The sequence below is a fragment of the Calidris pugnax genome, unplaced genomic scaffold (genome assembly GCF_001431845.1).
Source record: "Calidris pugnax isolate Ruff unplaced genomic scaffold, ASM143184v1 scaffold27, whole genome shotgun sequence".
Taxonomy (NCBI): Eukaryota; Metazoa; Chordata; class Aves; order Charadriiformes; family Scolopacidae; genus Calidris; species Calidris pugnax.
This window is the reverse complement of record NW_015090893.1, coordinates 12,968,011-12,994,319: the sequence shown is the minus strand read 5'-3', so window position 1 is coordinate 12,994,319 and position 26,309 is coordinate 12,968,011. Positions and strand designations below refer to the sequence as shown.

The 26,309-nt window shown below is 57.4% G+C and overlaps 2 protein-coding genes across 4 annotated transcripts in view; both read right to left on the bottom strand.

The window, feature by feature from the left end:
- The window catches only part of FLT4 (fms-related tyrosine kinase 4), a 63,601-nt gene extending 48,120 nt beyond the window's left edge, over positions 1-15,481 (bottom strand). For 2 of the 3 annotated variants that reach the window (XM_014948217.1, XM_014948218.1), the window contains exon 1: positions 15,291-15,481. In XM_014948217.1, the coding sequence (XP_014803703.1) occupies positions 15,291-15,348 (58 nt within the window). In that variant the 5' untranslated portion in view covers positions 15,349-15,481. The remainder of the gene's footprint in view (positions 1-15,290) is intronic. The other variant, XM_014948216.1, reaches the window with a different exon arrangement.
- Positions 15,482-19,872: 4,391 nt separating this feature from the next.
- The window catches only part of LOC106891267 (zinc-binding protein A33-like), a 7,568-nt gene continuing 1,131 nt past the window's right edge, over positions 19,873-26,309 (bottom strand). Inside the window, exons 2-7 of the mRNA XM_014947713.1 lie at positions 25,643-25,948; positions 24,688-24,783; positions 22,785-23,018; positions 22,361-22,380; positions 21,179-21,294; positions 19,873-21,070 (exon numbers count right to left, since the gene is read on the bottom strand). Coding sequence (XP_014803199.1) covers positions 20,526-21,070; positions 21,179-21,294; positions 22,361-22,380; positions 22,785-23,018; positions 24,688-24,783; positions 25,643-25,915 — 1,284 coding nt within the window. The 5' untranslated portion in view covers positions 25,916-25,948 and the 3' untranslated portion in view covers positions 19,873-20,525. The remainder of the gene's footprint in view (positions 21,071-21,178; positions 21,295-22,360; positions 22,381-22,784; positions 23,019-24,687; positions 24,784-25,642; positions 25,949-26,309) is intronic.

Genomic DNA, 26,309 nt, shown 5'->3' with positions numbered 1-26,309 from the left:
TCTAGCTGCTGAGTGCCAGAGAAGCTGATGAACAGGGTAAGTGGGGGAAAAAACAGTTTTGCAATTAGATGATTATCTTGGCCTCAGAAAACCTGGATTCAATTCCCCATCTGCTCCAGGCTCCCTGCGAGCCCAAGCAGCCCCTTTGTATCTCTCCATCCCTGCCTGAGCCACAGAGGGTAGGGCAGAAGGAACTGGGCTGCTTTGGCTTGGAAAAAAAAAATACTCAAGCAAGAAAGGAAGAATCCTTATTCCTTCTAATGAAAGATAACAGGGAAGAAAGAAAATGAACCAACGTGACATGAAAAAAAGCTACATCAAATGAGGATGGGTCCAGAAAGTAGGAAGCAGAAGCACAGTGCAGGAGGAATTTAAACTTCCTGATCATCAAAGCATCAAACATAATCTAAAAATAATAATAATTTTTTTTTTTAAAAAGCCAAGGGAAGAGTGATCATGGGCACGAGCGAGAGCTGCTGCCTGGGGAGCAAGAGAGCACGGACCCTCCTCCACGGCGCAGCTTCTCGCATGCACACCCGCACGTGCGCATCTGCACGGCCCCTTCTGCCGCCTCCGACGGGGTGGGCACCAGGGGAGGCAGGAAGATCACAGGCACAGGCTCTTCAAAGCAGAATTAGTCATCAGAGGTAGCGGCAGAGGAAGGAAACCTCAGGTACGGGGTCAGACGTGCGCAAGCAGACAGGGCTGCTGGAGGAGCTCTGAGCGCTCGCTGCAGATCTGAGAGCCCTCCTGGCACCCGCGTGCGCAGGACGAGAGGTGCAGTTCCCTGGGGTAAAGGCATCTACAGCAACGCAGGAGATAAGAAATTTCAAACCTCCTGGAAAACACTGCACAGCCTGGCTTTCCGCCATCCGTGAAAGCAGCCGGAGCTGGCCGTAGCCAGAGCCTCCCCTGATGTGGTTAATAAAAATCTGACTGCTCTCTGCAGGATCCCCAAGAGGGATGGGCTCTAGAGAGCTCAGCAAAGCTCTCCCCCCACACAGGGATTTTCTGGGTTGCTCCTCACTCCCAGGTCAGCGATCCCATCCACTCCCTGCTGGGCAAAGAGACTTGAAGATGGAGAGACCGGGGGCACTGGGAGGAAAGCTGGCCCCATGGGTCTGCCCAGGGCATCGATGGCAAGTTATAAACGCACATGCTCTCGGTTTCTCTTGGCACAGAGCTGTGACCACAAGCCAGGACCCGCTGCAGCAGGAGATGATAATCATCATCTCCGAGAGCCAAAGTGTATCAGGGCATTCGCGTCACTTGAGATTAGCTGGCTGTTTAACATCTGCACAGATTTTGCTCTCCACCTCCACATAACACCCCTCACCCAGCTATGAAACTCATTTAATTCCCTTCCAAGAAAGGCTGAGTTGGAAATGTCACACTTTGTATATCATAGCACAATTCCCACGATGAAACACCCAGCCTAAATGGCAGTATCGGACGCTGGTGCGATTTGAAGGCCAGTCAGCTAAACACCTTATGCTGCTTTTTAAAAATAGCTTACAAGAGTGTTAGCAAGTTTCGTAAACACCCAGTTACTCTCTTGTTAATACTCAGAAGTTGACTGTTGTTTTCCCGTTCAAAGGTGCTTCCCTTGCCACGCAGCTCAGCGGGGAGAGCACGCAAGCAGACGCAAGGGGAAGGAAGCGTTTACACATGCTAATGACTTCCACCAAAGGAGCACAAGTACTAACGGGGAAATTGCGCTAAAAAGACAACACACCACTTCCTTGGCTGTCCCTCGTTTGGTCCTGAGCACCAAGTACCTTGTCCCTCGCAAGGTACTTGGTGCTCAGAGCCGTGGGTGAGGCTGGGGATGGTCTTCCCAGCCCCACGGGAAAGCCAAGGCATGAACGAAGGGAAGATGCGTTGGCTTGGATGGCAAAGACAGGAGAAGCTGTTTGGCAGCGAGGCCTTTTCGTCACCACACTGGACCATGGGGCCAAGGACAGACACGGGCCCTTTCCCATTCCCAGCAACGTGGGTCAGAGCCCTTCAAGGTGCTGTTGAGGCCATTCCCCCACGCGCATCTCTCTTCATGCCAGCGCAGGTTTCCTAAGTTCACATGGGGCCCTGTTTATTTTTCTTTTCTTTCTTTTTTTTTTTTAAATCCACTATTGTATTAAGAAGTGTTTTTCTTTTGGCAAAGGTTACTGTGGGGCCAACGCTGAGCGGAGTCTCCTGCCTTCCATCACCACTATAACCTCTAAGCAGGAGCTTAGCCCGGCCAACGCCGCTTATCTTCAGTGAAGGCAGGTTTCTATTTCCACCGCCATATAAAAGAGAGATCCCGGCATCCCCCCCTCTCCCCCAGTGCATTCTTTGAAATGCCACCCAGGCCTTGTTATTACTGGGAGGCTGGAGAGCCAGGGATTAACCGCCTCAGGCTGCATTAGGCTTTATTTGTCTAAGCAGCCAAGGGTGAGGAATGGCCATAAATACTGTGAAACACCGAGCGTTGCGGAGGGGCAACACTGGACAATGCAGGCACCACAGTGGTGGGTGTCTAGGGCTGGTGTGATCGATGTTGTTGGAAAGGTTCCTGCCCCATACAACACAGGAGGTTTGGGGGACATCAAAACCCATCCTCACATGTTCAAACTGGGGACATCAAGCTACCGTCCACGCCTTCTGGTTGCCTCCGTTAGGCCTTGTAGGGCACGAGCAAGCAAATGTGGTGGATCTACCTGACCAAATGGGAAAGTGCCACCACAACACTGTCACCCAAGGGGACACATAGTGGGGTCTGAGCCTGTCTGCCCGGAATGGGGCAGTATGGGGTACGCTGTGGCTCCTCTTCACTTGCACACCGGGACGTCACGGCACAGGGAGGAGATGAAGAACAGGGTATACCCTGATCCCATGCCAGCACTGGTAGCACTGCCAGGGCCAGCACTTACAGACAGCAGCCCAGGACCTGCTGAATCTGATAGTCTGGCACCAACCAACAAACCAAATGAGGAGTCATCAGGCCCAGACGCACGCTACATTAGGTAAATTGCTTTACGAAGGCATCGCTGGGTAACTCCGTTTGCAGACAAGGCGGTTGCTTCCCCCGTGTTTCATTCCAGCACAAGGACGATGCATCGCTGCCCAGCAGCACGGGGAGTTTCTTGGTGTCAATACACGTACCTCCCATGGGAGCATCCCTCATCGCAGCCAGCCCCCACGCTTTAGGGACATGCCGTTAAACTTCTGCCCTTTGCTTCCCGAGGGCTGAGCACTGCAGCATGATGAAGGGATGATGGCCACTTAGACCAAATTATGCCCCACTGGGGACTCTGCTCAGGCTGGGGCAACCCAGTGCCTGAGTGATGGATTTCTCTGGGCACTGGATGCCGTCACCTCTGCTGGATGCGATTTTGCTTGCTGCCATTACTCTGAGCTGGCAGTTTCCAAATCTGAGTATAAGCCACAATTCGTGCCCAACCTTCTCTCCTTAGTAAATACCAAGATTTACTGTCGTCCACGGAAACTATTGACTCGACCCTCACTTTTATCAGGGTTTATTTTCTTAGGTCACTATACCTAAGATCCATCTCAGCAGATGCCAGTCTTTCAGAAATGGGGAAAGCAAGTCACAGATGGAGAACCAAGCCCAGAGCTGAACCTCACAGTCAGCACACGTGTGTCTTCCCCCAGCCAACGCAGGACCGTCTACACGCAGGGAAGCCGATGGAGGGTCTTCCAGGCTCTGCTACACAGCCCTGTGCTTTTTGTAGCTCTCTGGGGGCCATACATGAAACCAGTAAACCTTTTACAGACCTCCCTGCCGCATGGGAACCCACGTGTCTCCGTAACACTGAAAGCTGGTGGAGGACTCCAAAACCCTCCGTGGGTCTCCTGAACACACAGGCAGACCTTTCACCAATCTGTGGAGCCACCACCCAACTCAGGGCACTTGGTTGGGCTCCGTGGGGTCTGCCGAGCCTTGTTAAGCCCTGAGAGCAGCCGAAATGGTGAACCCGCTGCAGGATGGGTGCTTTGTGTCCCCAGAGAGGAAGGGGATGGTGACCCAGGCAGGGGGCCCGGCTGCCATGGGCCCTTGCTGCTGGCTAGGGCTGGAAAAGCCACCATGAGCTTGCAAATTCTTTATAAGCTTCCCACGTGACACAATTACCCGGGGGCCAGATCCTGAAGCCCTTTTCTTCTCCCTTTACTCCAACCGGTCTCCACTGAAGTCATTGAGGCATTGGTCTAAACACAACTGAAAGACTTCAGGATTTGGCCCAGTAATAAAAACTTCCTTCCTTTGTCTACTGCTCACTCCGCATGATCCCACACTACCTCCTGGCCTCCTCCTGGCCACGTCTCCCGAGACTGGGGCCATCAGTTGTTTTGGTTGATGCTGCTCTTTCGTTTTACCTTTTGCCGCACTGTGCCTGTCCCCTCGTGCAGCCACGAGCTGCCACGGCGCCGGGGTGGCCAGTGAGGAAGAGGGTGGACTGTGGGATGAAATGGAAACCAGCAGAGAGGCAGTGACAGTCCTGGGGACACGTGTGCCTGCGGACACTGTGCAGGCTGGGAGCAGTTCTCAGCCATCGCTCAGGGACCTTCCCTTTCTCCCCTCTTTCTCCCACTGAGTGTAGAGCAAGTGCCTGGGGCTACTCACTAGATTTTTATGTGAGGGGACTGGGTGAGACGGGTCCTGCCCAGGAAGGTACATCAGGAAGTTAACTCACCTCGCTGCAACGGCGACTATGCATCACTCTAGGAAGTGACACCGTAAGAAACATGCGTAATTTTAAACAAAATAACTTGTGCTACGAATTTTCCTGCTTTTTCTCTCTCAGAATAGCCACGAGGATACAAAGTCTCTTTATCCCCCACGGGCACCCCATCCCCAGCACAGTCATCCAAAACGTGCACTAAGGTTTGGGCCAGGAGCTCCTGCTTCTTTCCCATGTCCATCAGCTCTGCACCCCCCTGTGGCACTGGTAGAGCAATATATAAATACTAATACAGCGATTCCCTGTGCACCAATCTCCCTGCCTCTCCTGCTTTATGACAGAAAGCAAACACAAAAGGAGTTAGAGCTTAGATGAAGTGAGAAGCATTTGGTCCTGGGCTACCAGGAGAGCTTGATGACCTAAACCTCAACCCCGCAACTCGTGGGTGCTCAGGTAGGTGACCTGATCATAGAAAGCACAGAAACAGCCCCTGAGAGTTCCTCCTGAGGTCTCCAGCCTTGCAGGGAGATTTTTAATATTTCTCAGTGGTCAGACATGGATCTTGGAGCCCGCAGCTCTAACCACCCCAGGGAACATGAAACTCTCTGAGCAGCAGAGGACCAGTGATCTCAGGGCTGTGAGGCTGCAGCGTGGCCTTTGCAGCCCCACACAAAGCACAGCGCGTTGCACGGAGCAACACTACGTGCCCAACGTCCAGTCCCGTGGCAGGGGCTGCCTCGCTTAGGGCTCGCTCTTTTAAAAAAATACAGTCTTGCTGTACATTCTGCCCTTTTTAAATACATTAATTGCCATGGAAACAATGCTCTTATTGGCATGGGAGCAGCCTGGTGGCCTCCACAGATGCGAGATAAAAATCAATGGATATATTGAAATACAGGCTGTATTTCAGGACCTTTTGTGGTTTTGGGGCTGGTCACCGTGGGCACATACATGAGAATGGCTCAGAGGCCAGCAAGATGCCACCTTCTATGGAGAGAAAGCTGAGGACAATAAAACATGCAGTAAGATCCCTTTTGCAGTATTTATCTGCGCGGCCTGAGCATCCTTGTACAGAAGCTGGTCCCAGCACTGATGTGTGTGCTCAGGTCCCAGCACTGGCCATCACTCCCAGCTCCTGCTGACGCACCTGAGTCCCAGCTGCCTTTCATGTCCTCATTGCCAGCGAGTGGAAAGCCTCACCTGGTCTCAGACCTCGGCAGGGCAGCTTTGCTCCACACCTCCCCTCTCCCCATCCATGGCCCATCCCACCAGCCTCACCAAAAAGAAGAAAAAAAAAAAAAAGAAAAGAAAAGCTAATATAACATATACACATGCCATCACTTCTTGGCCTTGAGAGTCTTTTAAATAGCAGCGAGGGGGTTTGTACACAAACCAGCACAAAGGGAAGGGCCAGTGCTATTCCCTCCCTACTCGCAGCCGCCTCCGAAAAGCCGGTGCAAAGGGCAGCCCCGGCCGCCCCGCTCTCCCCTCCCGGCCAGGAGCAGCGCTGCCCTGTTCCCTGCCGTGCCGCCCATCATAAAGGGGTCCCTGAGCTGTTATCAGGCAGTGACAGTTTCCGCCATCAGATTCCTCCTGTCCGTCAGGAAAGCTAAATAAGGAACGTCGTTCAGGCGGCTGCAGGAAGAGGGGAAATGCAGGGACATCCGGCCCAGCTGCCAATTTTTCCTTTCCCATGAACCACCGCTGACCCCCGCCAAGGGAGAACCTGGACACCCAGCCTGGCATCGCCACCCCTCCTCTTGGCTTAACCCTTCCCCAGGGGGATGCCCCAGCCCCCCGGAGCCTGCCACTGGGAGGGTGGCCTCGCCACGCGGTGCAGCGTGGCCGCGGTGGGGTGGCACACGGGCACGGTGTCACCGGCACGAGCACCGCAGACCCAGGTGGGCAGACTCGGCACACCAGCTGGCATTCACCCAGCTAACTGAAGCCACGGCCAGGAGAAGGCTTAACCCCTCCACGCCCATATGCAGGTGGGTGGCTACACCTCACATGGCAACAAAGGGTCCTGAAAGCATCATTGAGCTACTCTGGTCACTTCCCCCTTTGCGTGTTCTGAGACGGTCACTATACCTAAGATCCATCTCAGCAGATGCCAGTCTTTCAGAAATGGGGAAAGCAAGTCACAGATGGAGAACCAAGCCCAGAGCTGAACCTCACAGTCAGCACACGTGTGTCTTCCCCCAGCCAACGCAGGACCGTCTACACGCAGGGAAGCCGATGGAGGGTCTTCCAGGCTCTGCTACACAGCCCTGTGCTTTTTGTAGCTCTCTGGGGGCCATACATGAAACCAGTAAACCTTTTACAGACCTCCCTGCCGCATGGGAACCCACGTGTCTCCGTAACACTGAAAGCTGGTGGAGGACTCCAAAACCCTCCGTGGGTCTCCTGAACACACAGGCAGACCTTTCACCAATCTGTGGAGCCACCACCCAACTCAGGGCACTTGGTTGGGCTCCGTGGGGTCTGCCGAGCCTTGTTAAGCCCTGAGAGCAGCCGAAATGGTGAACCCGCTGCAGGATGGGTGCTTTGTGTCCCCAGAGAGGAAGGGGATGGTGACCCAGGCAGGGGGCCCGGCTGCCATGGGCCCTTGCTGCTGGCTAGGGCTGGAAAAGCCACCATGAGCTTGCAAATTCTTTATAAGCTTCCCACGTGACACAATTACCCGGGGGCCAGATCCTGAAGCCCTTTTCTTCTCCCTTTACTCCAACCGGTCTCCACTGAAGTCATTGAGGCATTGGTCTAAACACAACTGAAAGACTTCAGGATTTGGCCCAGTAATAAAAACTTCCTTCCTTTGTCTACTGCTCACTCCGCATGATCCCACACTACCTCCTGGCCTCCTCCTGGCCACGTCTCCCGAGACTGGGGCCATCAGTTGTTTTGGTTGATGCTGCTCTTTCGTTTTACCTTTTGCCGCACTGTGCCTGTCCCCTCGTGCAGCCACGAGCTGCCACGGCGCCGGGGTGGCCAGTGAGGAAGAGGGTGGACTGTGGGATGAAATGGAAACCAGCAGAGAGGCAGTGACAGTCCTGGGGACACGTGTGCCTGCGGACACTGTGCAGGCTGGGAGCAGTTCTCAGCCATCGCTCAGGGACCTTCCCTTTCTCCCCTCTTTCTCCCACTGAGTGTAGAGCAAGTGCCTGGGGCTACTCACTAGATTTTTATGTGAGGGGACTGGGTGAGACGGGTCCTGCCCAGGAAGGTACATCAGGAAGTTAACTCACCTCGCTGCAACGGCGACTATGCATCACTCTAGGAAGTGACACCGTAAGAAACATGCGTAATTTTAAACAAAATAACTTGTGCTACGAATTTTCCTGCTTTTTCTCTCTCAGAATAGCCACGAGGATACAAAGTCTCTTTATCCCCCACGGGCACCCCATCCCCAGCACAGTCATCCAAAACGTGCACTAAGGTTTGGGCCAGGAGCTCCTGCTTCTTTCCCATGTCCATCAGCTCTGCACCCCCCTGTGGCACTGGTAGAGCAATATATAAATACTAATACAGCGATTCCCTGTGCACCAATCTCCCTGCCTCTCCTGCTTTATGACAGAAAGCAAACACAAAAGGAGTTAGAGCTTAGATGAAGTGAGAAGCATTTGGTCCTGGGCTACCAGGAGAGCTTGATGACCTAAACCTCAACCCCGCAACTCGTGGGTGCTCAGGTAGGTGACCTGATCATAGAAAGCACAGAAACAGCCCCTGAGAGTTCCTCCTGAGGTCTCCAGCCTTGCAGGGAGATTTTTAATATTTCTCAGTGGTCAGACATGGATCTTGGAGCCCGCAGCTCTAACCACCCCAGGGAACATGAAACTCTCTGAGCAGCAGAGGACCAGTGATCTCAGGGCTGTGAGGCTGCAGCGTGGCCTTTGCAGCCCCACACAAAGCACAGCGCGTTGCACGGAGCAACACTACGTGCCCAACGTCCAGTCCCGTGGCAGGGGCTGCCTCGCTTAGGGCTCGCTCTTTTAAAAAAATACAGTCTTGCTGTACATTCTGCCCTTTTTAAATACATTAATTGCCATGGAAACAATGCTCTTATTGGCATGGGAGCAGCCTGGTGGCCTCCACAGATGCGAGATAAAAATCAATGGATATATTGAAATACAGGCTGTATTTCAGGACCTTTTGTGGTTTTGGGGCTGGTCACCATGGGCACATACATGAGAATGGCTCAGAGGCCAGCAAGATGCCACCTTCTATGGAGAGAAAGCTGAGGACAATAAAACATGCAGTAAGATCCCTTTTGCAGTATTTATCTGCGCGGCCTGAGCATCCTTGTACAGAAGCTGGTCCCAGCACTGATGTGTGTGCTCAGGTCCCAGCACTGGCCATCACTCCCAGCTCCTGCTGACGCACCTGAGTCCCAGCTGCCTTTCATGTCCTCATTGCCAGCGAGTGGAAAGCCTCACCTGGTCTCAGACCTCGGCAGGGCAGCTTTGCTCCACACCTCCCCTCTCCCCATCCATGGCCCATCCCACCAGCCTCACCAAAAAGAAGAAAAAAAAAAAAAGAAAAGAAAAGCTAATATAACATATACACATGCCATCACTTCTTGGCCTTGAGAGTCTTTTAAATAGCAGCGAGGGGGTTTGTACACAAACCAGCACAAAGGGAAGGGCCAGTGCTATTCCCTCCCTACTCGCAGCCGCCTCCGAAAAGCCGGTGCAAAGGGCAGCCCCGGCCGCCCCGCTCTCCCCTCCCGGCCAGGAGCAGCGCTGCCCTGTTCCCTGCCGTGCCGCCCATCATAAAGGGGTCCCTGAGCTGTTATCAGGCAGTGACAGTTTCCGCCATCAGATTCCTCCTGTCCGTCAGGAAAGCTAAATAAGGAACGTCGTTCAGGCGGCTGCAGGAAGAGGGGAAATGCAGGGACATCCGGCCCAGCTGCCAATTTTTCCTTTCCCATGAACCACCGCTGACCCCCGCCAAGGGAGAACCTGGACACCCAGCCTGGCATCGCCACCCCTCCTCTTGGCTTAACCCTTCCCCAGGGGGATGCCCCAGCCCCCCGGAGCCTGCCACTGGGAGGGTGGCCTCGCCACGCGGTGCAGCGTGGCCGCGGTGGGGTGGCACACGGGCACGGTGTCACCGGCACGAGCACCGCAGACCCAGGTGGGCAGACTCGGCACACCAGCTGGCATTCACCCAGCTAACTGAAGCCACGGCCAGGAGAAGGCTTAACCCCTCCACGCCCATATGCAGGTGGGTGGCTACACCTCACATGGCAACAAAGGGTCCTGAAAGCATCATTGAGCTACTCTGGTCACTTCCCCCTTTGCGTGTTCTGAGACTGGGAGCAGGGCTGGGCTTATTCTCTCACGTATCCCTCTCCAACCACTCCGAGGTTTTCTGGCTCTCCCGAGAGTTGCAACCAGCTCTGGACTGGCTGCTGCTGCACACAGGTAAAATCTCATCTTCTCTTTCCCTCCGCTCATCAGCGGTGGGAGATAAAGACCTGGAGGGTCCGCAGCCTACTCAGCCCTTTCTCATGGTCCTTCCCTGGGGTCCTTGCTGCCTTTCACTGCAGGGAAGCTGAGGAGGGGACCAGCAACCGCCTGGTTATTACGTGCTCAGAGAACAGGAGAACCCCAGCACTTGCTTGGAGTATCTCTTGCCGTTCTCCGCCACCCTGTTCTCTGTATTTCTCCAGTTCAGAGTCTTTTCCTGACCCTTTAAACCGATCCTCCCTCAGCACATGATGTCCATCCCACGGCACCTCCAGGCTTGGCCCGCAAAGCCTGCGCTGGAGATCCTCGCCCTGGAAGGAGGGGGCAGAAACGCAGCAAGAAAAACAATTCACACGTGGGAGAAGTTGTAAGGTGAAATACAAGTCAGGGGCTGAAACCTGTTTCTGCTACCTCAGCAGGGAAACGACTCCAGGAGAGACTCCCTGCTTAATATCCTCAGCTTATAAAACTGGGGGGGGGAGTTTCACCACCGGCTGTGGTGGGGATGGGTTTTTCACCCTCCTTCTGCTGAACTTGCACCTAGAGATGGAGCGATTTGCCCGCAGCCGCTCAACAAAACCAGCGGTCACGCTGGGCTGACGGGCTCGTGCCTCCTCGCCGACTTGACCACAGGCCATCACCACTTCCACTATTTTGCCTTAACAATGAGGCACCGCAGATGGGCAATAATCCCGTGTGCTGAAAACATCACAACTATTTTGACCAGAGAGGAAAAAGCCCCCCTGAGACCCAGCTAACCCTCTCTTTTAACAACGTGAAACAAGAAACAAAGGTCTGGGATAGCCAGAGGCAATAAAAACCCTGGAATTCATTTAACCAGTCACTAGATGCCAGTGCAGCTGCAGTAGTATTTCTTTTTCTAATGAAGGACAAAAGACAATCCCAGCTCTGGCCCAGGGCAAGGCTCTGCTCTGGCCGCCCCAGCAGACTATGGCGTGGACCAGGCGGTCACGGTGCCCCCCGTGGCACCCAGCTGCCATGGGACCCTCTGGGACCTGTGTGCCCATCTCCCCACTGCCCCTTGCCCAGGTGAAGGTTTGCAGTAGCTGCCTGGAGCACGTCAAGGTGAAATGTGGTGCTGGACACCTCTGGCTCGCAGTCTGGGGTGGGAAAGGAGACCTTCAGCTTTAAGTAACCACCTGTGGGATTTTTCCTTGCAAACCCACGTATTTTTCCATGCACGACCACCCTTTGGGTCCAGGCAAATGTGTAACACTCACAAGGCCCCATGGTGAGGAGCTCCACCGCTGGATGGTGGCATGCAACAAGCCACCATCTCCTTGCCACGCTTCTCATCCTCCCAGCATGGGAACCCAGCAGGAACTGCCTTCTCCAGGCAAGCTGTGATTTTGCAGCCCTCTGTCGCCATGCCCCAGCCCATCTTTCCCAGCAGAAGATCCCTGTGAAGTTTAGTCACTCTTCGCACAGAAACCACCACGGCTGCTGCTCCTCCGCTCCGGCTCCCCACCCTCCCCTGTGAGGTCCAGCCATCACAGGGCTTTCTGCTTCTCCTCACACCTGCAGGACCCCCCCAAGATCCTCATCACCCTGAGTTTACTCTCCTTCCACTGGTTTTAAATACACAGTCCCCCCAAACTGACGGTGAGGGAGTCCCCCACCTTGCCCCATTGCTTGGGGCTGTCTCAGTCCAAGCAGGCTGAATGCAAAGATGCCACCTTCAGTTGGAAACACCTCTGCTGCGCCAACTTGAGTGGTTGGGGAGAAGGTGGGTGCTATCTCCAGGGCTCATACTACCCCCCAAAGCTGCTGAGAACCAGGCAGACCTGGGGACCCATCAAGAGCCACCTTCTGCTCCGCAGCAGCTTTGCAAAGGCACCTCCTGAGTGCCCCAGATGCCCCATACAGCGCTGGAGAAACTGCTGCTTGGCCGTGGCCCCCTCCTGCCGCCGTTCCCGTGGGATCCCGCTCTCCCTCTCCCTCCCCAGGAACTGCCCTGGGACTCTGGGAACAGCCTGTTCCCTCCTGGAGCACCTGCCCTTCCCACGCCTGCCCTGGGAAACACTGCACCGACGTGGGGCCAAGAGACACCCCAGGGACAGCCATCCCACGTGGAACGAGCCCACGGGAGAGAGGCGACGGAGCGGGGTGGGACACACCAGAGAAAGCCCTCTCCTGCCTGGCCCAGGCTGGCTGGGGAACATTGTGCTGCTGGAGGAGCGTCCCCTTGCCCAGACGTCAAATTGAGCTCGGCAACAAACACCCCGGTGGCTGTTTGTGCAGGCAGCGAGCCGGGGGCTGGTGTGGCCGAGCCAAACCCCGGGGTGGTACCTGCAGTCCGTTCAGCCAAAATCAACCCGAAGCAGGCAGGGGGAGGCACAGGGGCCGTGGTTGCCCTCTCCCCGACAGCCCCCGGGGATCACGGGCTGCATCCCTCCCATCACCCACCTCCTTCCAGGAGGCCCTGGCTCTGCTTCGGCAGGAACAAGCGCCCGGGTTCAGGCAGAGGGGGGTGTTGCTGTGTGCTCACATGGGAGGGTGTTGCTGAAACGGCCCGTGTTTATTACTCTCAATAAAGCAACTGCTTCAAACCCCAGCTGCGAAGGCGAATGTTGCTGCTGGCACGGCCGGCGCGGGGCCGTCCGAGCACCCAGCCGGGGAGGTCTGCCTCATCTTGGAGGAGGGCAGGAGGTGGCGGCCACGCAATCGGCTCAGGTCCTACACAAGCAAAGGGTAGATGCTCTTGAAAGCAGCAAGCTGGAGTCCCCCAGGGGACTATTTGGCTGTGCGGTGGCCAGGGCTGCTCTGTGCCCAAAGCACGGCGGCTCAGGGAGGACAATCTCTCATCGCCATCCACAAAAGGTTACCCCAAGATGATCTGAAATGCTGGGGGTGAACCTCTGCCTGCCCCCCACCATCCCACCACCTGCAAGGGGCGGCTCCCCAACTCCACTCCGTCCTGGGAGCAGCACAGAGCTGGGATGCAGGGAGAGCCTGGTGTGCTCTTACACACACAGCATCCCCTCCTAGCACTAACCAGGTACTGGGGTGCAGGAACAAGCAGGACACGGGACCCAAAGCCAGAACAGACCTTTCATGATCCTGAGATTAATAATTCACCTTTCCCAGGTGGAAGAGTCTCACAGGCCTGTCCCTGCTTCCAAAGGGAGCAAACATTCACACCCAGTTGGGATTCTGGTTAACGAGGAATTTGCGAATCTTTTACACACTGACAAATTGGTCTCAGGTGGAATGGAAGAAGAGGCAGCAAATCCCCAGGGTATGGTCCCCCCACTTGAGCTCCGCATCGTCCTTGGTCGCTGCGCTAATCAGGCAGCGCTGGAGAGCTTCAAAGCTCCACGCAGCTCGGTGCTGACGAGACCCACACATCACACCGCCACGCTGGCCACAGCCCCCCAGGCACCGCTCCCCGCACCTCCGGGAGATGAAAGAACCTGAGAACAGCTACACGGTGCTTTACAAATTGCTAACGAGAGAGAGAGCTTTGAACAGCCACAGCTCCCGCCACGATGCCACCAGCAGCAGGTCCCTTTCTGCTTTACCCGTGCCCTGCCTCCCACAGCTCCCCCCTGAGCTCCCTCAGCCCAGTGGGTCCTCCAGCCCCATGGCACCAGAGCCACCAGCAGCATTTTGGGCAGAGCAGGTTGGCTGTGCTGCTGGTGGTGACCCAGCTGTACCGCACCTCCACGGCCAGACCCGCAGCGCTCCTCTGAGCTCGCTTCAACGATGGCAGCAAACGCCGCCGGTGACAGTGAGTCACTGAGCTGAAAATTCTATTTATGCTCCCAAAAATTCATTCCCCACATTGCAAGCTTCCAGCGTTACTAACTTTCTGTCGGTTTCACTCTGATTTGGGGCTGTAAATGCTTTACCCGTGCAAGCTGGTGGGGCTGGAGCCCCATCCCCGCTGCCCTGGCAGTGCCCACCCTGCTCTGCCCCACGATCTCCACTCCCTGGAAGGGTTCTGCAGCCCCATCTTTGCCATGGTCCCACATCCACCTGACCCAAGCCATGGCCAAGGGGTTCAACCTGCTGCCCAGCAGCCTTTTGCCCCAGAAGGGAAAATAAAAATACACTTCACCAGGATCTGCCTTGGGTGACTTCCCAGAGCCTCCTGGACGGCATCCCATGGACCACCGCCTCCCTGCGCCCTCCTCCCCAACGCGCTGCCCGGCGCTCACTAATTAATGACTCTGGGGCATGTAAAAATAAACACACAGAGCAGGGAGCCCGCCTTCGGGGCTGCCCTCCCGGCCGGGCGCTGCCCCGCGCAGAGAAATCCCTCCTGCGTGGGTCGGACGCGGTTCCTCCCTGCTCGCAGCCCGCACACCCAGGGGCACGGACACGGCGTGGGCTCACCCACGGGACCCCCGGACCCCGCAGGGACGGCAGCGGGGTCCTCCCGTCCCGTCCTCTCGCTGCGGGGACGCCGGCACTGCCGTCGGGGACACCGCGGTGCGTCCCCGTTGGAGCTGGGGGATCCCGGGGCGGGCTGTGCCGGTCCCCGTCGGGGCTGGGGGACACCGGGGAGAGCTGCGTGGCAGCTGGGGGACCCCAGGATGGGCTGTGTTGGTCCCCGTCGGGGCTGGGGGACACCGGGGAGAGCTGCGTGGCAGCTGGGGGACCCCAGGATGGGCTGTGTTGGTCCCCGTCGGGGCTGGGGGACACCGGGGAGGGCTGTGTCGTGGCTGGGGGACCCCACGACGGGCAGAGCCGGTGTCTTGCCAGGGATGGAGGACCCCGGGGAGGGCTGTGTCGCGGTTGGGAGACCCCACGACGGGCACGCCAGTCCCTGTTGGGGATGGGGGACCCCAAGGGAGGGCTGTGTCGCAGCTGCGGGAAAGGGGGACCCCGGGGCGGGCTGTGTCGCGCTGGGGGACCCCAGGACGGGCAGAGCCGGTCCCTGCTGGGGACGGGGGACCCCGGGCCGGGCAGCGCCGGGGCACGGCACATCCCCGTCCGGGCTGGGGAACACCGCGGCAGGCAGTGCGGGTCCTTGCGGGGTGCGGGGAACACACGGGCGGGGAGCGCCGGGTCCCGTCCCGTCCCGCCGGCTCAGCTCCCGTTCCCGGCGTCTCCCGCAGGTGCGGAGCGGGCGGCGGAACCCGGGCAACCCGCAAATCCCCCCCGCGTCTCTCACCTGCCTCCGAGACAATGCCGAGCCAGAGCCAGAGGGGCAGCGTGAAAACTCTCTTCATCTCCGGGGCTGCGGGCAGGTTCAGCGCGGGGCGATGCGGAGCGGTGCGGTGCGGAGCTCCCGCCGCGCCCCAGCTGCGGCAACGCGCGGCGGCGGCGGGCGGGGAGCACCGGGGGCCGCTTCCTTTTCCTCCGCCCGCCCGGGCCGCCCGCCGCCCTCGTCCCGCACCTGTGTGTGGGGGGGCATCACCCCTGTGTCCCCCCCCCCCACCATCCCGGGACACACGAGCACCCCCGCACCTGTGGGTGTATTTGTGCGAGCACACGCCTTGCACACCTGTGTGCCTCCACCCCGCATCCGTGCGCAGGGATGTCACCTGTGTGCAGGTGCACACACACACACACACCTCCCTGCTTGTGCATCCCGGCCTCTCGCACCAGAGGGGATGGACACGGTGCGGACACAAGCACCTCTCACACCCCTCTGCACACACCTCACGCAGACACACACATCTCACCTCTCCCTGCGCACACCCCCTCGCACCCGCACACACCCCCCACCTCACACCTGTGTGCGCCCAGTCCTGTGCCACCTCCCCTGAGCCCCCACTCCTCCTGCACCCCCACCACAATGCACACACGCTCTCTCACATCCGCCCAGTCCTGCGCCACCCCCCCTGAGCCCCCCACTCCTCCTGCACCCCCCCAGGGGCACACCACGATGCACACACGCTCTCTCACACCTGTCTGCACACGCTTGCACCCCTCCTCTTTTTGGGGGTGCGCTGGGGGCTCGTTGCTGTCCATCCATGCACACTGCCAGTGGCGTGGGGCGGCTGTGTTGCCCCCCCAGCACCCCCACATGTGGCACACGCACCCCTCTCTGGCAGGCTGTTCCCCAAAACCCGGGCACACGGATGTGACAGTGTCACTCCACGCGTGGCAGTGGCTCTTGGAGGGAACACGCTGCGGAGGGAGGTGATGGCAGAGCTCTGGGAGCGTGGTGGGCACAGCCCGTGCACCCAACGAGGGCTGAAGAGATAAATCGTCGTGGCCCCCACGCTGTTAACCCACGGAGGGTTATTAATTACACACGCTTCCAGACAGCGAGGAAGGAGCCCGAATGAGAACCATGTGCTCAGGGCTTCGAAATGGCATGAAAACCTTTTTGTGCGCTCAGCTGCTCTTTGTTGCCAAACCCGTCGAAGAAGTCACCCTGTCCCTCTCCCAGAGCTGTCAGAGGGGCTCCAAGCCACAGAATTTATTTTACCCGACTCCCCCCAGCCCAATTAGTGAGTTTTTAACCCCGAGAGCGCTGGCTGCGTTGCTCTTCAGCACACTCCTCTTGGACCACATCCCTCCTTGATCCAAAGGAACGGAAAGTGATGGTGTCCCTCCATCCCGGGAGCGTGCCCAAACCCCTGCAGCTTTCTGGAGAGATATTTTTAAAACTTGCCATCTCGATGGGGTGATGAGGCAGAGCTGGGGACCGCAGCACTGCCCACTGCTGCAGGGAGAAGAGCTGAGACAGCAGCATCAGAGCCCTCCCCGGTGCCAGGGGTCACGATTAGAGATGGGGCAGCCGTGGGGCTCCCTGCAATGACAGCGTACCCAGGCTGGGGACCACTGTGAGCACTGGGGGGTCATCAGCTGTGCACCTGAGATGAGCAGCGGGTTGGTGAGGTGTGGACAGCGATGGGGGGGTAAATCACATCACACCACTGAGATGCTGGACTCAATGCACAGCCCCAGGGCTGCCTGGAGAGGCTGAGTGCGAGAAGAACAAAGGGTCTGACCTGGGGATTCCTCCAAAATCAAGGGATTTTGGCACCCTCTGAGGGATTTGGCAGTCCAAAGGCGGCGGTGGCCAGGACCAGCCCGTCCATGCTGCCATCTAACGACGGGACGCCGGGGAGGGCTCGCCCCGCAACCACGGGGAATTTTCCATCACAAACACAGGGTGACTGTGGGACCGGTGGGACCTTTCCATTGTTGCCGCCCTGGGAAACAAAAGGTTCTTATTTTAAAGTCTTGTTCCCCTTCCAACACGTGGGGGGACCCGAGGAAGCAAAGGCTTCCCCAGGGAGGGCTCGCCCCGCGACGACGGGGAATTTTCCATCACAAACACAGGGTGACTGTGGGACCGGTGGGACCTTTCCATTGTTGCCGCCCTGGGAAACAAAAGGTTCTTATTTTAAAATCTTGTCCCCCTTCCAGCACGTGGGGGGACCCGAGGAAGCAAAGGCTTCCCCAAAGCATGGGAGAAGGACACAGACACGTCATGGCGGGGACGAGGAGCTGCCAGACATGCCCAGCCCCAGGAATGGCTATGGGAAAGGCACCCTGGGGTGGCTCTGGGGACACCCAGGGACCAAACGAAAAAGTGATCTGCAAGGAAAATCCAGCCTGGATCTAGGGGCGGATGGCAGCCCTGGCAGGGTCAGTGTCCGGATGCTGGAGCAGAGAGGGGCGCTTTGCCCCTGCAGTGCCCACTCTCCATCCCAGTACCCTCCTGCCCGAACCCAGGCCCAGTTGGTCACTGCATTCACACCGTGCCTGTGATTTCTACTCTGCTTTTCATCAGTGAAAGGCATTTTTCAGGCAGTATTTCCTTGCCGGGCTAACGCTGCACGTACGGCAGCTCGGAGCAGCCTTTTCCCCGCACGTCGGAGCAGCCATATGTGCTCCGTGGAGACCAGGAGCTCTGCCTGCCCCAACCTTCCTCCCAGAGCCCTTCCCCGACAGCAGGACAGTACCACCCCAGCAGACCAGGGCATAATACCCCAAAACGTGGCTCTGCTTGGGAGCGGCACGCCGCAGCCACACAGACAGGAGGAGGAGGAAGGACGTGCTTCCTCGGGAGCCTGCTCAGCTCGGGGATTTGGGACAAGCAGATCTTTGCCGCTCTCCAGCTCTGCCTTTGGCAAGGGGAGGGCGTAGGAGGTGACAGCGATGGCACTGGCATGCGTGGCAGCGAGATGCTCACAGCCCGTGCCGCCGCACCGGCCCACGCGGCAGGGGTGGGCAAGGGGAGATGGCAGCCACCCTCCTGCCTGCCAGCGGCTGCCGAGGCCCAGCTGTGCTTGTCGCCTGGAGCATCCGCTCCCCGCCACGCTTTGGGGATATTTTCCTGCTGCTTCCAGCCTCACACACCTGCGGTCTCGGGGCAGGTCGGGGAGATGATGGGTTTCAGCCCCCCCAACCCCAAGTCACAGCTCTCCGCTGCTCTCAAAGCAGCCTCCCCTCCCCGCGGAGGCTCCCAGCCCTGGGAGGAGGGATGCCAGCCCCGCTCACAGCAGCATTTCCGAGCCAACAGCTCTTTCTTCTCTGCTTTTATTTCAGCTGAGGCTGGGGGGGCAGCGAGAGGATGAGGCAGGAGCCCGAAGAGGAGGCTGAGCCCAGCCCAGGCCACCCCGGGGGCAGAGCTCACTGGTCTGGGGACCAGCGGGGGTCCAGGGGGGCACAGAAACCCCTGACATCCCCTCCGAGCACACCTGACCCCCGAGCAGAGCTGCCCAGGGCAACGGCTTCCCAATAACTGGGTCCCCTCTGCGCCCACCTCCACCCCGTGCCTGCAGACCCCCGGGATGCTCACTGCTCCTGCACAGGGGGGCACCCCTGCCTGTGTGGGTCACCCTTCCCTCCAGCAGAGCACAAAGTCTTCTCCTGCACCAGCACAGGGATTAGGCAACCCCAAAAGTGTGTGCTGCAGTCCCGACACACAGGAAGGGGGAATGTCCCTGGTGGCACCACAGGAGGACAAGGTCCCCTGTCCTGTCCCCACTGAGCAGGGGGATCACCAGTGGAGGACTTGCTTTGACCAGTGTCTCTGAGCCCAGCAATGGGAGCTGGAAAGCCCTCCCGCCTGGCCCTTCCACCTCCTGCAGGAGGGATGTGCAGGCTCCAGCCAACACAGGGGACTACGTAGGGTGGGGGCAACTCCAGCCTCTGCTTTGACCCTGGAGTGGACTTCAAGGAGTCCCATCCCTCCTCCCATCCATCACTCCCACCAGCCAGACTCAGACTCACCCCAGCACCTCCTGTCTCAAGTTGACTCCGCAGACCCGTGAGTGAGGTGGGGACACAGTCAGCACTCTCCAGGGACAAACTGCAGCACCTAAATCCACTCCACTTCTCACCCCAGGCGCCCTAGACCACCCTCCCAGCAGGAGACATGTGGGGCTGATGGGCAAAGAGCCATGGTGGGACCACCTGCTCCTGGTAGTGAAGGCTGCTGGGGCTTCCATGAAGTTGGCCTGAAATGGGACTTTGCATTTTTCACATACACAATCTTTAAGAACCAGCCAGGCCAGAGGAGGCCAAATCTTAAAATCCAGGAGCCCAAGGCCAGGGCTGGGCTCAGACAAACCTCCCCACCCCATGGGGCTGCCAAACCCCCACCCTGTGCGGTGGAAAGGGCTGAGGGAGAGAGGAGACTCTTTCATACCTCCTGTGCTGCAGGTTGGGGGGGAAGGAGCCCGGGTTGGAGCAGGGGGGCTGCTGTGTCCCCCCAGGCTGTGCTACACCCCAGTGCAGTAGATCCACCCTTAGAATGCAACCCATGAGCAGGTCCAGCACACAGACTGCTTTCTAATGAGCTTTAATAGTGAGTGAGGAGAAAGGAGGCCGCGCCGTGGCCCTGGGCTGCCGTGGGGCCCACGCTGTGCACCGAGCTCCCTCTGCCGCCGGCCCGGAGCCCTTCCCCACGGAGCTCTTCCAGCAAACGAAGCCCCTTCCCCACGGAGCTCTTCCAGCAAACGAAGCCCCTTCCCCACGGAGCTCTTCCAGCAAACAAAGCCCACCCTGCTGGGACGCAGAGTTGGGCATCGAGAGACACCTCACGGTGCTCCAGGACCACTACCCTCCTCCACAGGGTTTATGGGTGGCAGCATGAAAGGACAGGAGGTGCAGGCAGCCTACAGCCATCTCCACCCCAGCCCTGTGCCCACCCTTATTGAATTGTGGAACGCTCAGGCACAGAGGGTTGTTCTTCAAGGGATGCCAAGCACCCCCAGGAACACAGAGTGCCACCAGCACCCCATGGCATGGAGAAGTGAGGGGAAAGACAACAGCTGGGATGAGACTCATCCCCTTCCTTCCTTCCAAAACTGAAACCAGAACAGCCCCTCCAACACCCACCAGGCCTGTGTGTGCAGAACTGGCCTCCAGCGTGGCCCCAGCTGGCTGAGACAAGGAACCAGGCTGGTGTCCCCAAAGCACCCCTCCTCCTCCTTGTCCCTCACAGGGCCAGGTGGCAGAGGCGCATGGGTTCTATGTTGGCCCTCCCATCGCTGAAGCAGGTGCTGAAGAAGGGGCAGTATCTCTCTGCCGAGACCTGGTGGAAGGTGAAGAGGTGGGACATGTCCCCAGCATCGAAGAAGGTGACGGTGCCCTCCTGGCAGTCCAGGAAGACCCCCACTTTCCGGGGGGGCCGGCGGGGAGTCAGGCGCACCCAGGGGGTGGCAGTGGCCCAGTACTCCGTCCTGTTCCTCAGGCGAAGTGTCCAGTAGCCGTTCTCTGGGCACAACTTCACCTTCGCTGCCCGGTCCACAGCTTCAGAGGCCACCCCCAGGTCCCACTTGGTTTTGCTGCCCACCCAGACCTCCCAGTAGTGCCGGCCGCTGTCGAAGGTCTGTGAGCTCAGGACATTGACGCACTGACGGAAGCGCCGGGGGCTGCTGGGGACAGGCTGTGCTCGACTCCTCTCCGTCACTGCTGTCAGGTCTCTGGAGAAGACCAGGTTGGGGTGGGCTGACTCGGGGTCGAAGGTGAGCGGGGCAGGAGCTGTGGGGACATTGAACATGGCATTTGACCAGCTGCACGTCCCCTCTGCAGAGCATCCCTGGCCCCACCACCATCCAGCACATCCATCCCCATCACCAACGCGCTCACCGGGGCAGATGGAGCGCAGCATCTGTCTCCAGAAGATGTACTGCAAGGGGCCGCTGCGGCTGTCCCTGTAGTGCTCCAGGTCGAAGGCGGGCTGGGTCTCAACACGCACCGAGGGCCTGGGGCAGAGAGAGAGAGGCCGTCAGCCCCTCTGCCAGGCCATCAGCAAGGCACAGGGGAAGAGCGTGGTCAGGACTGCAGCGTGCTCAGATTTGGTAAAGATGGGACATCATCGAATCATCTAGGTTGGAAAAGACCGTTGGGATCATCGAGTCCAACCCTACTACCCTACTCTACAAAGTTCTCCCCTACACCATATCCCCCAACACCGCATCTAAACAACTCTTAAACTCATCCAAGGATGGTGCCTCAACCACCTCCCTGGGCAGCCTATTCCACTGTCTGACCACTCTTTCTGTGAAGAATTTCTTCCTAATGTCCAGTCTAAACCTACCCTGTTGCAGCTTGAATCCATTCCCTCTTGTTCTATCGCTAATTACCTGTGAGAAGAGACCAGCGACAACCCCTCTACAATGTCCTTTCAAGTAGTTGTAGAGAGTGATGAGGTCACTCCTCAGTCTCCTCTTCCTCAAACTAAACAGTCCCAGCTCCCTCAATTGTTCTTTGTACGACATAAACCTCCCTGGCAGCTGCTTGCTCCCCCTGATGTGGTGTGACCCCCACAAAGTGGCTCAGGGCAGAGGGACCCCAGCAGATCCGGCAGCTCCACTCACGGAGCAGTGACTCATGGCAGACCACCACCTGTGGCAGTTCTGGCCCTCAGCTGCTCACAGTCTCAGACAGACCTGCACCTTGGGGATACTTTTGCAGCCCCGTGAGCTCTAAGAAGCCAAGAAAGGGCCGGGAGAAGCCAAAGCACCCAAAGTCTGTGGCACCAGCCTTGTTCCTGCTGGCAGCACGCACGGCTCCTGTACCCATTCCAAACCAGCACATCTCCACCACCCTCTCCTCCAGCCTGGCTGTCTCGACAGGCGTGCTCCCTGGGGAGAGCATCCAACACGTGCTGGGGACCAGCCCCCCACCACAGCACAGCACCAGCAGCTCGCCGAGCAATTTGTGATCCTTTTAAAACTTGAGATAAGATCCCTCCCCCATGTGGTGCCCACCAGGGACAGAGATAAGCTCCTGAAGAGGGAATTGGCTTCTTTCATGCCAGACACGTACCTGATATCCAGGCTCTCCACCTGCAGTGAGGAAGAGAGAGAATTAGCAGTCGCTGGCTGTAATTCATGCAGCTGCACAAAATAAGCTCCCTGTCCTGCCTCCTGCTGTCAGGAAGCACAGAGAGGAGGAAACCAACCTGCCAGGACCCCGACCCTGAGGGGAAACTGCCTGGGCACTGTGGCCAAGGCAATTTTCACAGAAAGGGAGGAAGGCTTCTGAGAGCCACCACATTGGAAAGATCCCCATATCCCTTGTGGCTAAAGCCTCTAGGCTCCAAGGGAATGGGTAGGTAATCCAGAGGGATGGCAGAGAGAGTGACCTCCAGGCACAGTCTGAAGCTGTCATTTAAGGACTCTCCCCATCCCAAATTCAGATCCTGGAACAGCCCTCAAAACTCCTGCCAGGGTCAGCCAAGCATGCTCACCTCCAGCAAGGACACCTCTTCCACCTTGCCCAGGGTCTGCTCTATGTGCTCTATGTCCCTCTGCAGCACCGACACCCCCTCCTCCAGCCGGTGGACGTCCCCGTGCAGACGGGCCAGGGACCGCTCCTCCTCTTGGCCCAGCTCCGCCAGCACAGCTCTCTCCTCTTCCTCCAGGATCTGATGCAGCCGGGCAAACTCTGCACGGATCTTGAAGTTCAGCTCCCCGGACACCTTCTGAGCAGAGGGGAAAAGGGAGAAGATGAGTCTGACAGCTAAAACACACAAGCAGGGGCACAGGATGGCTGGGCCCATTACTCTGCTTACAGAGTCCTGGGAATAAGAGAGCTTTGGACATACCCATGAGTTTTTCCCTGGAGAACACGACACAAGGATGACTTTCAAGATAGCAGAGCCAAAGGAGAAGGAAGGAAAAAAAAGCTCTACCAACAGCTTGGTCACCTTAACTAAAAATCCTTGCACACAGCCACAGTGGGAGCCCACAGCCCTCTCCCACAACACCAGGAATTTCCTTGTGTGCCAGACTGGAGCTCTTTGGAGCTGCAGGCTCAGCTGTTCAGGTTAGTCAGGATTTACTTCACGTCGTGCCAGAGCCTGGGCAGGGCCACCTGACACCGGTAACGTGCTCTTTTTGTCTGATGCCTCCGTCTCTCAGGGCTCCTGTTTGTATGGGAGAGACGGGGGAGCTGCACAAACTAATCTCTGAAGTTAAGGCTGATAAAATCCCATTCGGCTCTTTTCAGATGTTACTTTTTCCCCAGTTGTTTAGTCGGCCAGCCAGCCTCGTGGTGCTCTCACTGCTTTCCCTCCTGGTTACAGGAGACAATGACTTATTTTCCCAATCTTTAAGCTTTTTATCTCTGAGTGCAACCTTAGCCCTTGTTATTTTCTTGAGGAGCTCTTCCTGAAACACACATCCCTTTCTACCAGCAGGAAACCCATCTCCCCCAGAGCACATCTGCTGCCCCACCAGCCGGGCCAGGCCCCCAGCCCCTACTTTGCTCGAGCAGGTGCTTGTGCTGACACCCCAGAACCGCAGAGGATGTGCGTGGCCACCCCTCTCCCTGTTCAGATCAGCAACTTGCTCCTTCACTCTCGAAACACTTAGTCAGCTCTTCCACTGCAACAGGACATCAGCCCGTGTGCTGATTTGATAACACTTCTTCATTCATCTCAAAGGTCTATACCAAATCTAGCAGTGGGATCAGAGACTCCAGTCAGAAGACAGTCTCCCATCAGTTTGATCTCACCTCTAAACTACCTCCGTTTTCCTTACACGCTCCTTCTTTGCCTTTCAATACTTTTATGTCTCTCAATAAGGAAGCACGGTCAGCCTATGGCTGCTCTTGCTTCATTGATCAGTGACAAGCAGGCAGCCTGGTGGCACTTGAGCCTGGAGACAGCACTCGGGCTCCCCACATCGTCTCAGAGCTTCACAGGGAACCCAGACCTGGTCCTGGTGACACGGCCACCACTCTCTGCAGCACCAGCACCGCTGCTGACCCAGCTCCTTCAGCTTTGCTCTCACCCCTTCCGACACACAAGAGGATTTTAGAGCTTCCAAGAATTAACCCTCTCCCAAAGTGGCAGCGCTGCCAGGGCCAGAACAGGCTGCTCAGCCAACAGCTCTCAGCGCTCTGCTGCACCAACACACCTTGTAAACGCTGCAAGAACAACTGCTTAATGCCTCTTCCCAAAGCCTCCACCGAATATTGAGTAGTGACGGGCTCTGGCCTAACCGAGGGGGAGTTTGTTTAGAGTCCTACATAGTTATTCATCTAGATTTGTTCAGGAAGCTGAGCTCAACCTCAGCTGAAGTGATAAACAGATATTCGATCAACATGAACCCAGAGGCTGTATAAAAGCAGCTATCACAGAGCACTACCGTTAGGCCACAGATATCTTCCTGTGTTGCACGCTTCCTCCGCAAGAAGTTCTCCATCTCCTTCTGACGAGCTTCCAAAGCCTCTTCCAGGTGCTTCTGCAGGAACGAGGAAAAGAAGGTGAGGAGACCATTTCAGGGCTCTGCTGTGATTCAGGAGCAATCCCAACTCCCAAGGGCAGTGTTAGAGGGAGGCTGCAGCAGAATTTCTTATCAGGGCAGTAAGGAGAAGAAAGCACCTGATGCACAGGCTTGAAAACTGTGTGTGTGTGTGTATATCATAGAATCATAGAATCATCTAGGTTGGAAAAGACCCTTGGGATCATTGAGTCCAACCATCTACCCTATCCTACAAAGTTCTCCCTTACACCATATCCCCCAACACCACATCTAAATGACTCTTGAACACATCCAAGGATGGTGACTCAACCACCTCCCTGGGCAGCCTATTCCACTGTCTGACCACTCTTTCTGTGAAAAATTTCTTCCTAATGTCCAGTCTAAACCTGGACATTCGAGCAAAGAAATTCTTCATAGAAATAATGAAACAAATTTGTTTTTAAGATTAGGAGCTCCAGCCTGGGACATCTGTTTGCAGAAGGTTTAACCCCTGTGTGCTGTGTGACTTGTGCAGGGACTGACCCCTCAAGCAGCCCTCACCCCTGGGCTCTGTGGTCACAACACGAGAAACAACCAGGTGGTGATGGCAGTCAGCCACGGCAGCGAGGGAAAGAAATACAAGAAAAGAAAGCATCCAAAAGACAGCTGGGAGGAAAGAGGGGGAATGAATGAGGAAGCGACACAGATGTCACTGCACCGGGGTGAGGTGAGACACACACAGGGCTCCCTGGTGGGGCAACCGGCCATGGGAGGAGGGGGTGGTGGGCTGGCACTGGCTGCACAGGGGTCTCACATGGCTCTCAGACCCTTCTACCCTGGCCGAGCAGAAGCCACTCACCTGCATCTTGTGCCGTTGCTCTGCGGAGCCGCAGCGCCGCACCTTCTCCACCAGCCCCGACAGCAGGTAGTGCGTGCGGAAAGCCCTGCTGGGGAACTCTCGGCGGCACTGGGGGCAGGTGGGGACGTGGGCACAGCTCTCCCAGTAGCCCTGGATGCAGGCCTTGCAGAAGTGGTGCATGCAGTCCAGCATGACGGGCTCCACGAAGAGGTCGCAGCAGATGACACAGGTCAGCTCCTCCCGCAGGCTCCGGTCCTGGCTCCTGTCGGCCATCCCTGCCGGCACGCAGGTCCCAAGCCGACCTTCCTGCCACCACAGAATGATATGGGGTTGGAAGGGACCTCTGGAGATCATCTAGTCCAACCCTCCTGCCAGAGCAGGTCCTCCTAGAGCAGGTTTTGGAACCCTAGGTGGGTTTGGAATGTCTCCAGAGAAGGAGACTCCACCACCTCCCTGGGCAGCCTGTTTCAGGGCTCTGCCACCCTCACAGGAAAGAAGTTCCTCCTCATGTTCAGGTGGAACTTCATGTGTTCGAGTTTGTGCCCATTCCCTCTTGTCCTGTCCCTGGGCACCACTGAAAAAAGACCAGCCCCATCCTCCTGACACCCCCCCCCTTCCAGTATTTACAGGCGTTGCTCAGATCCCCCCTCACCCTTCTCTTCTCCAC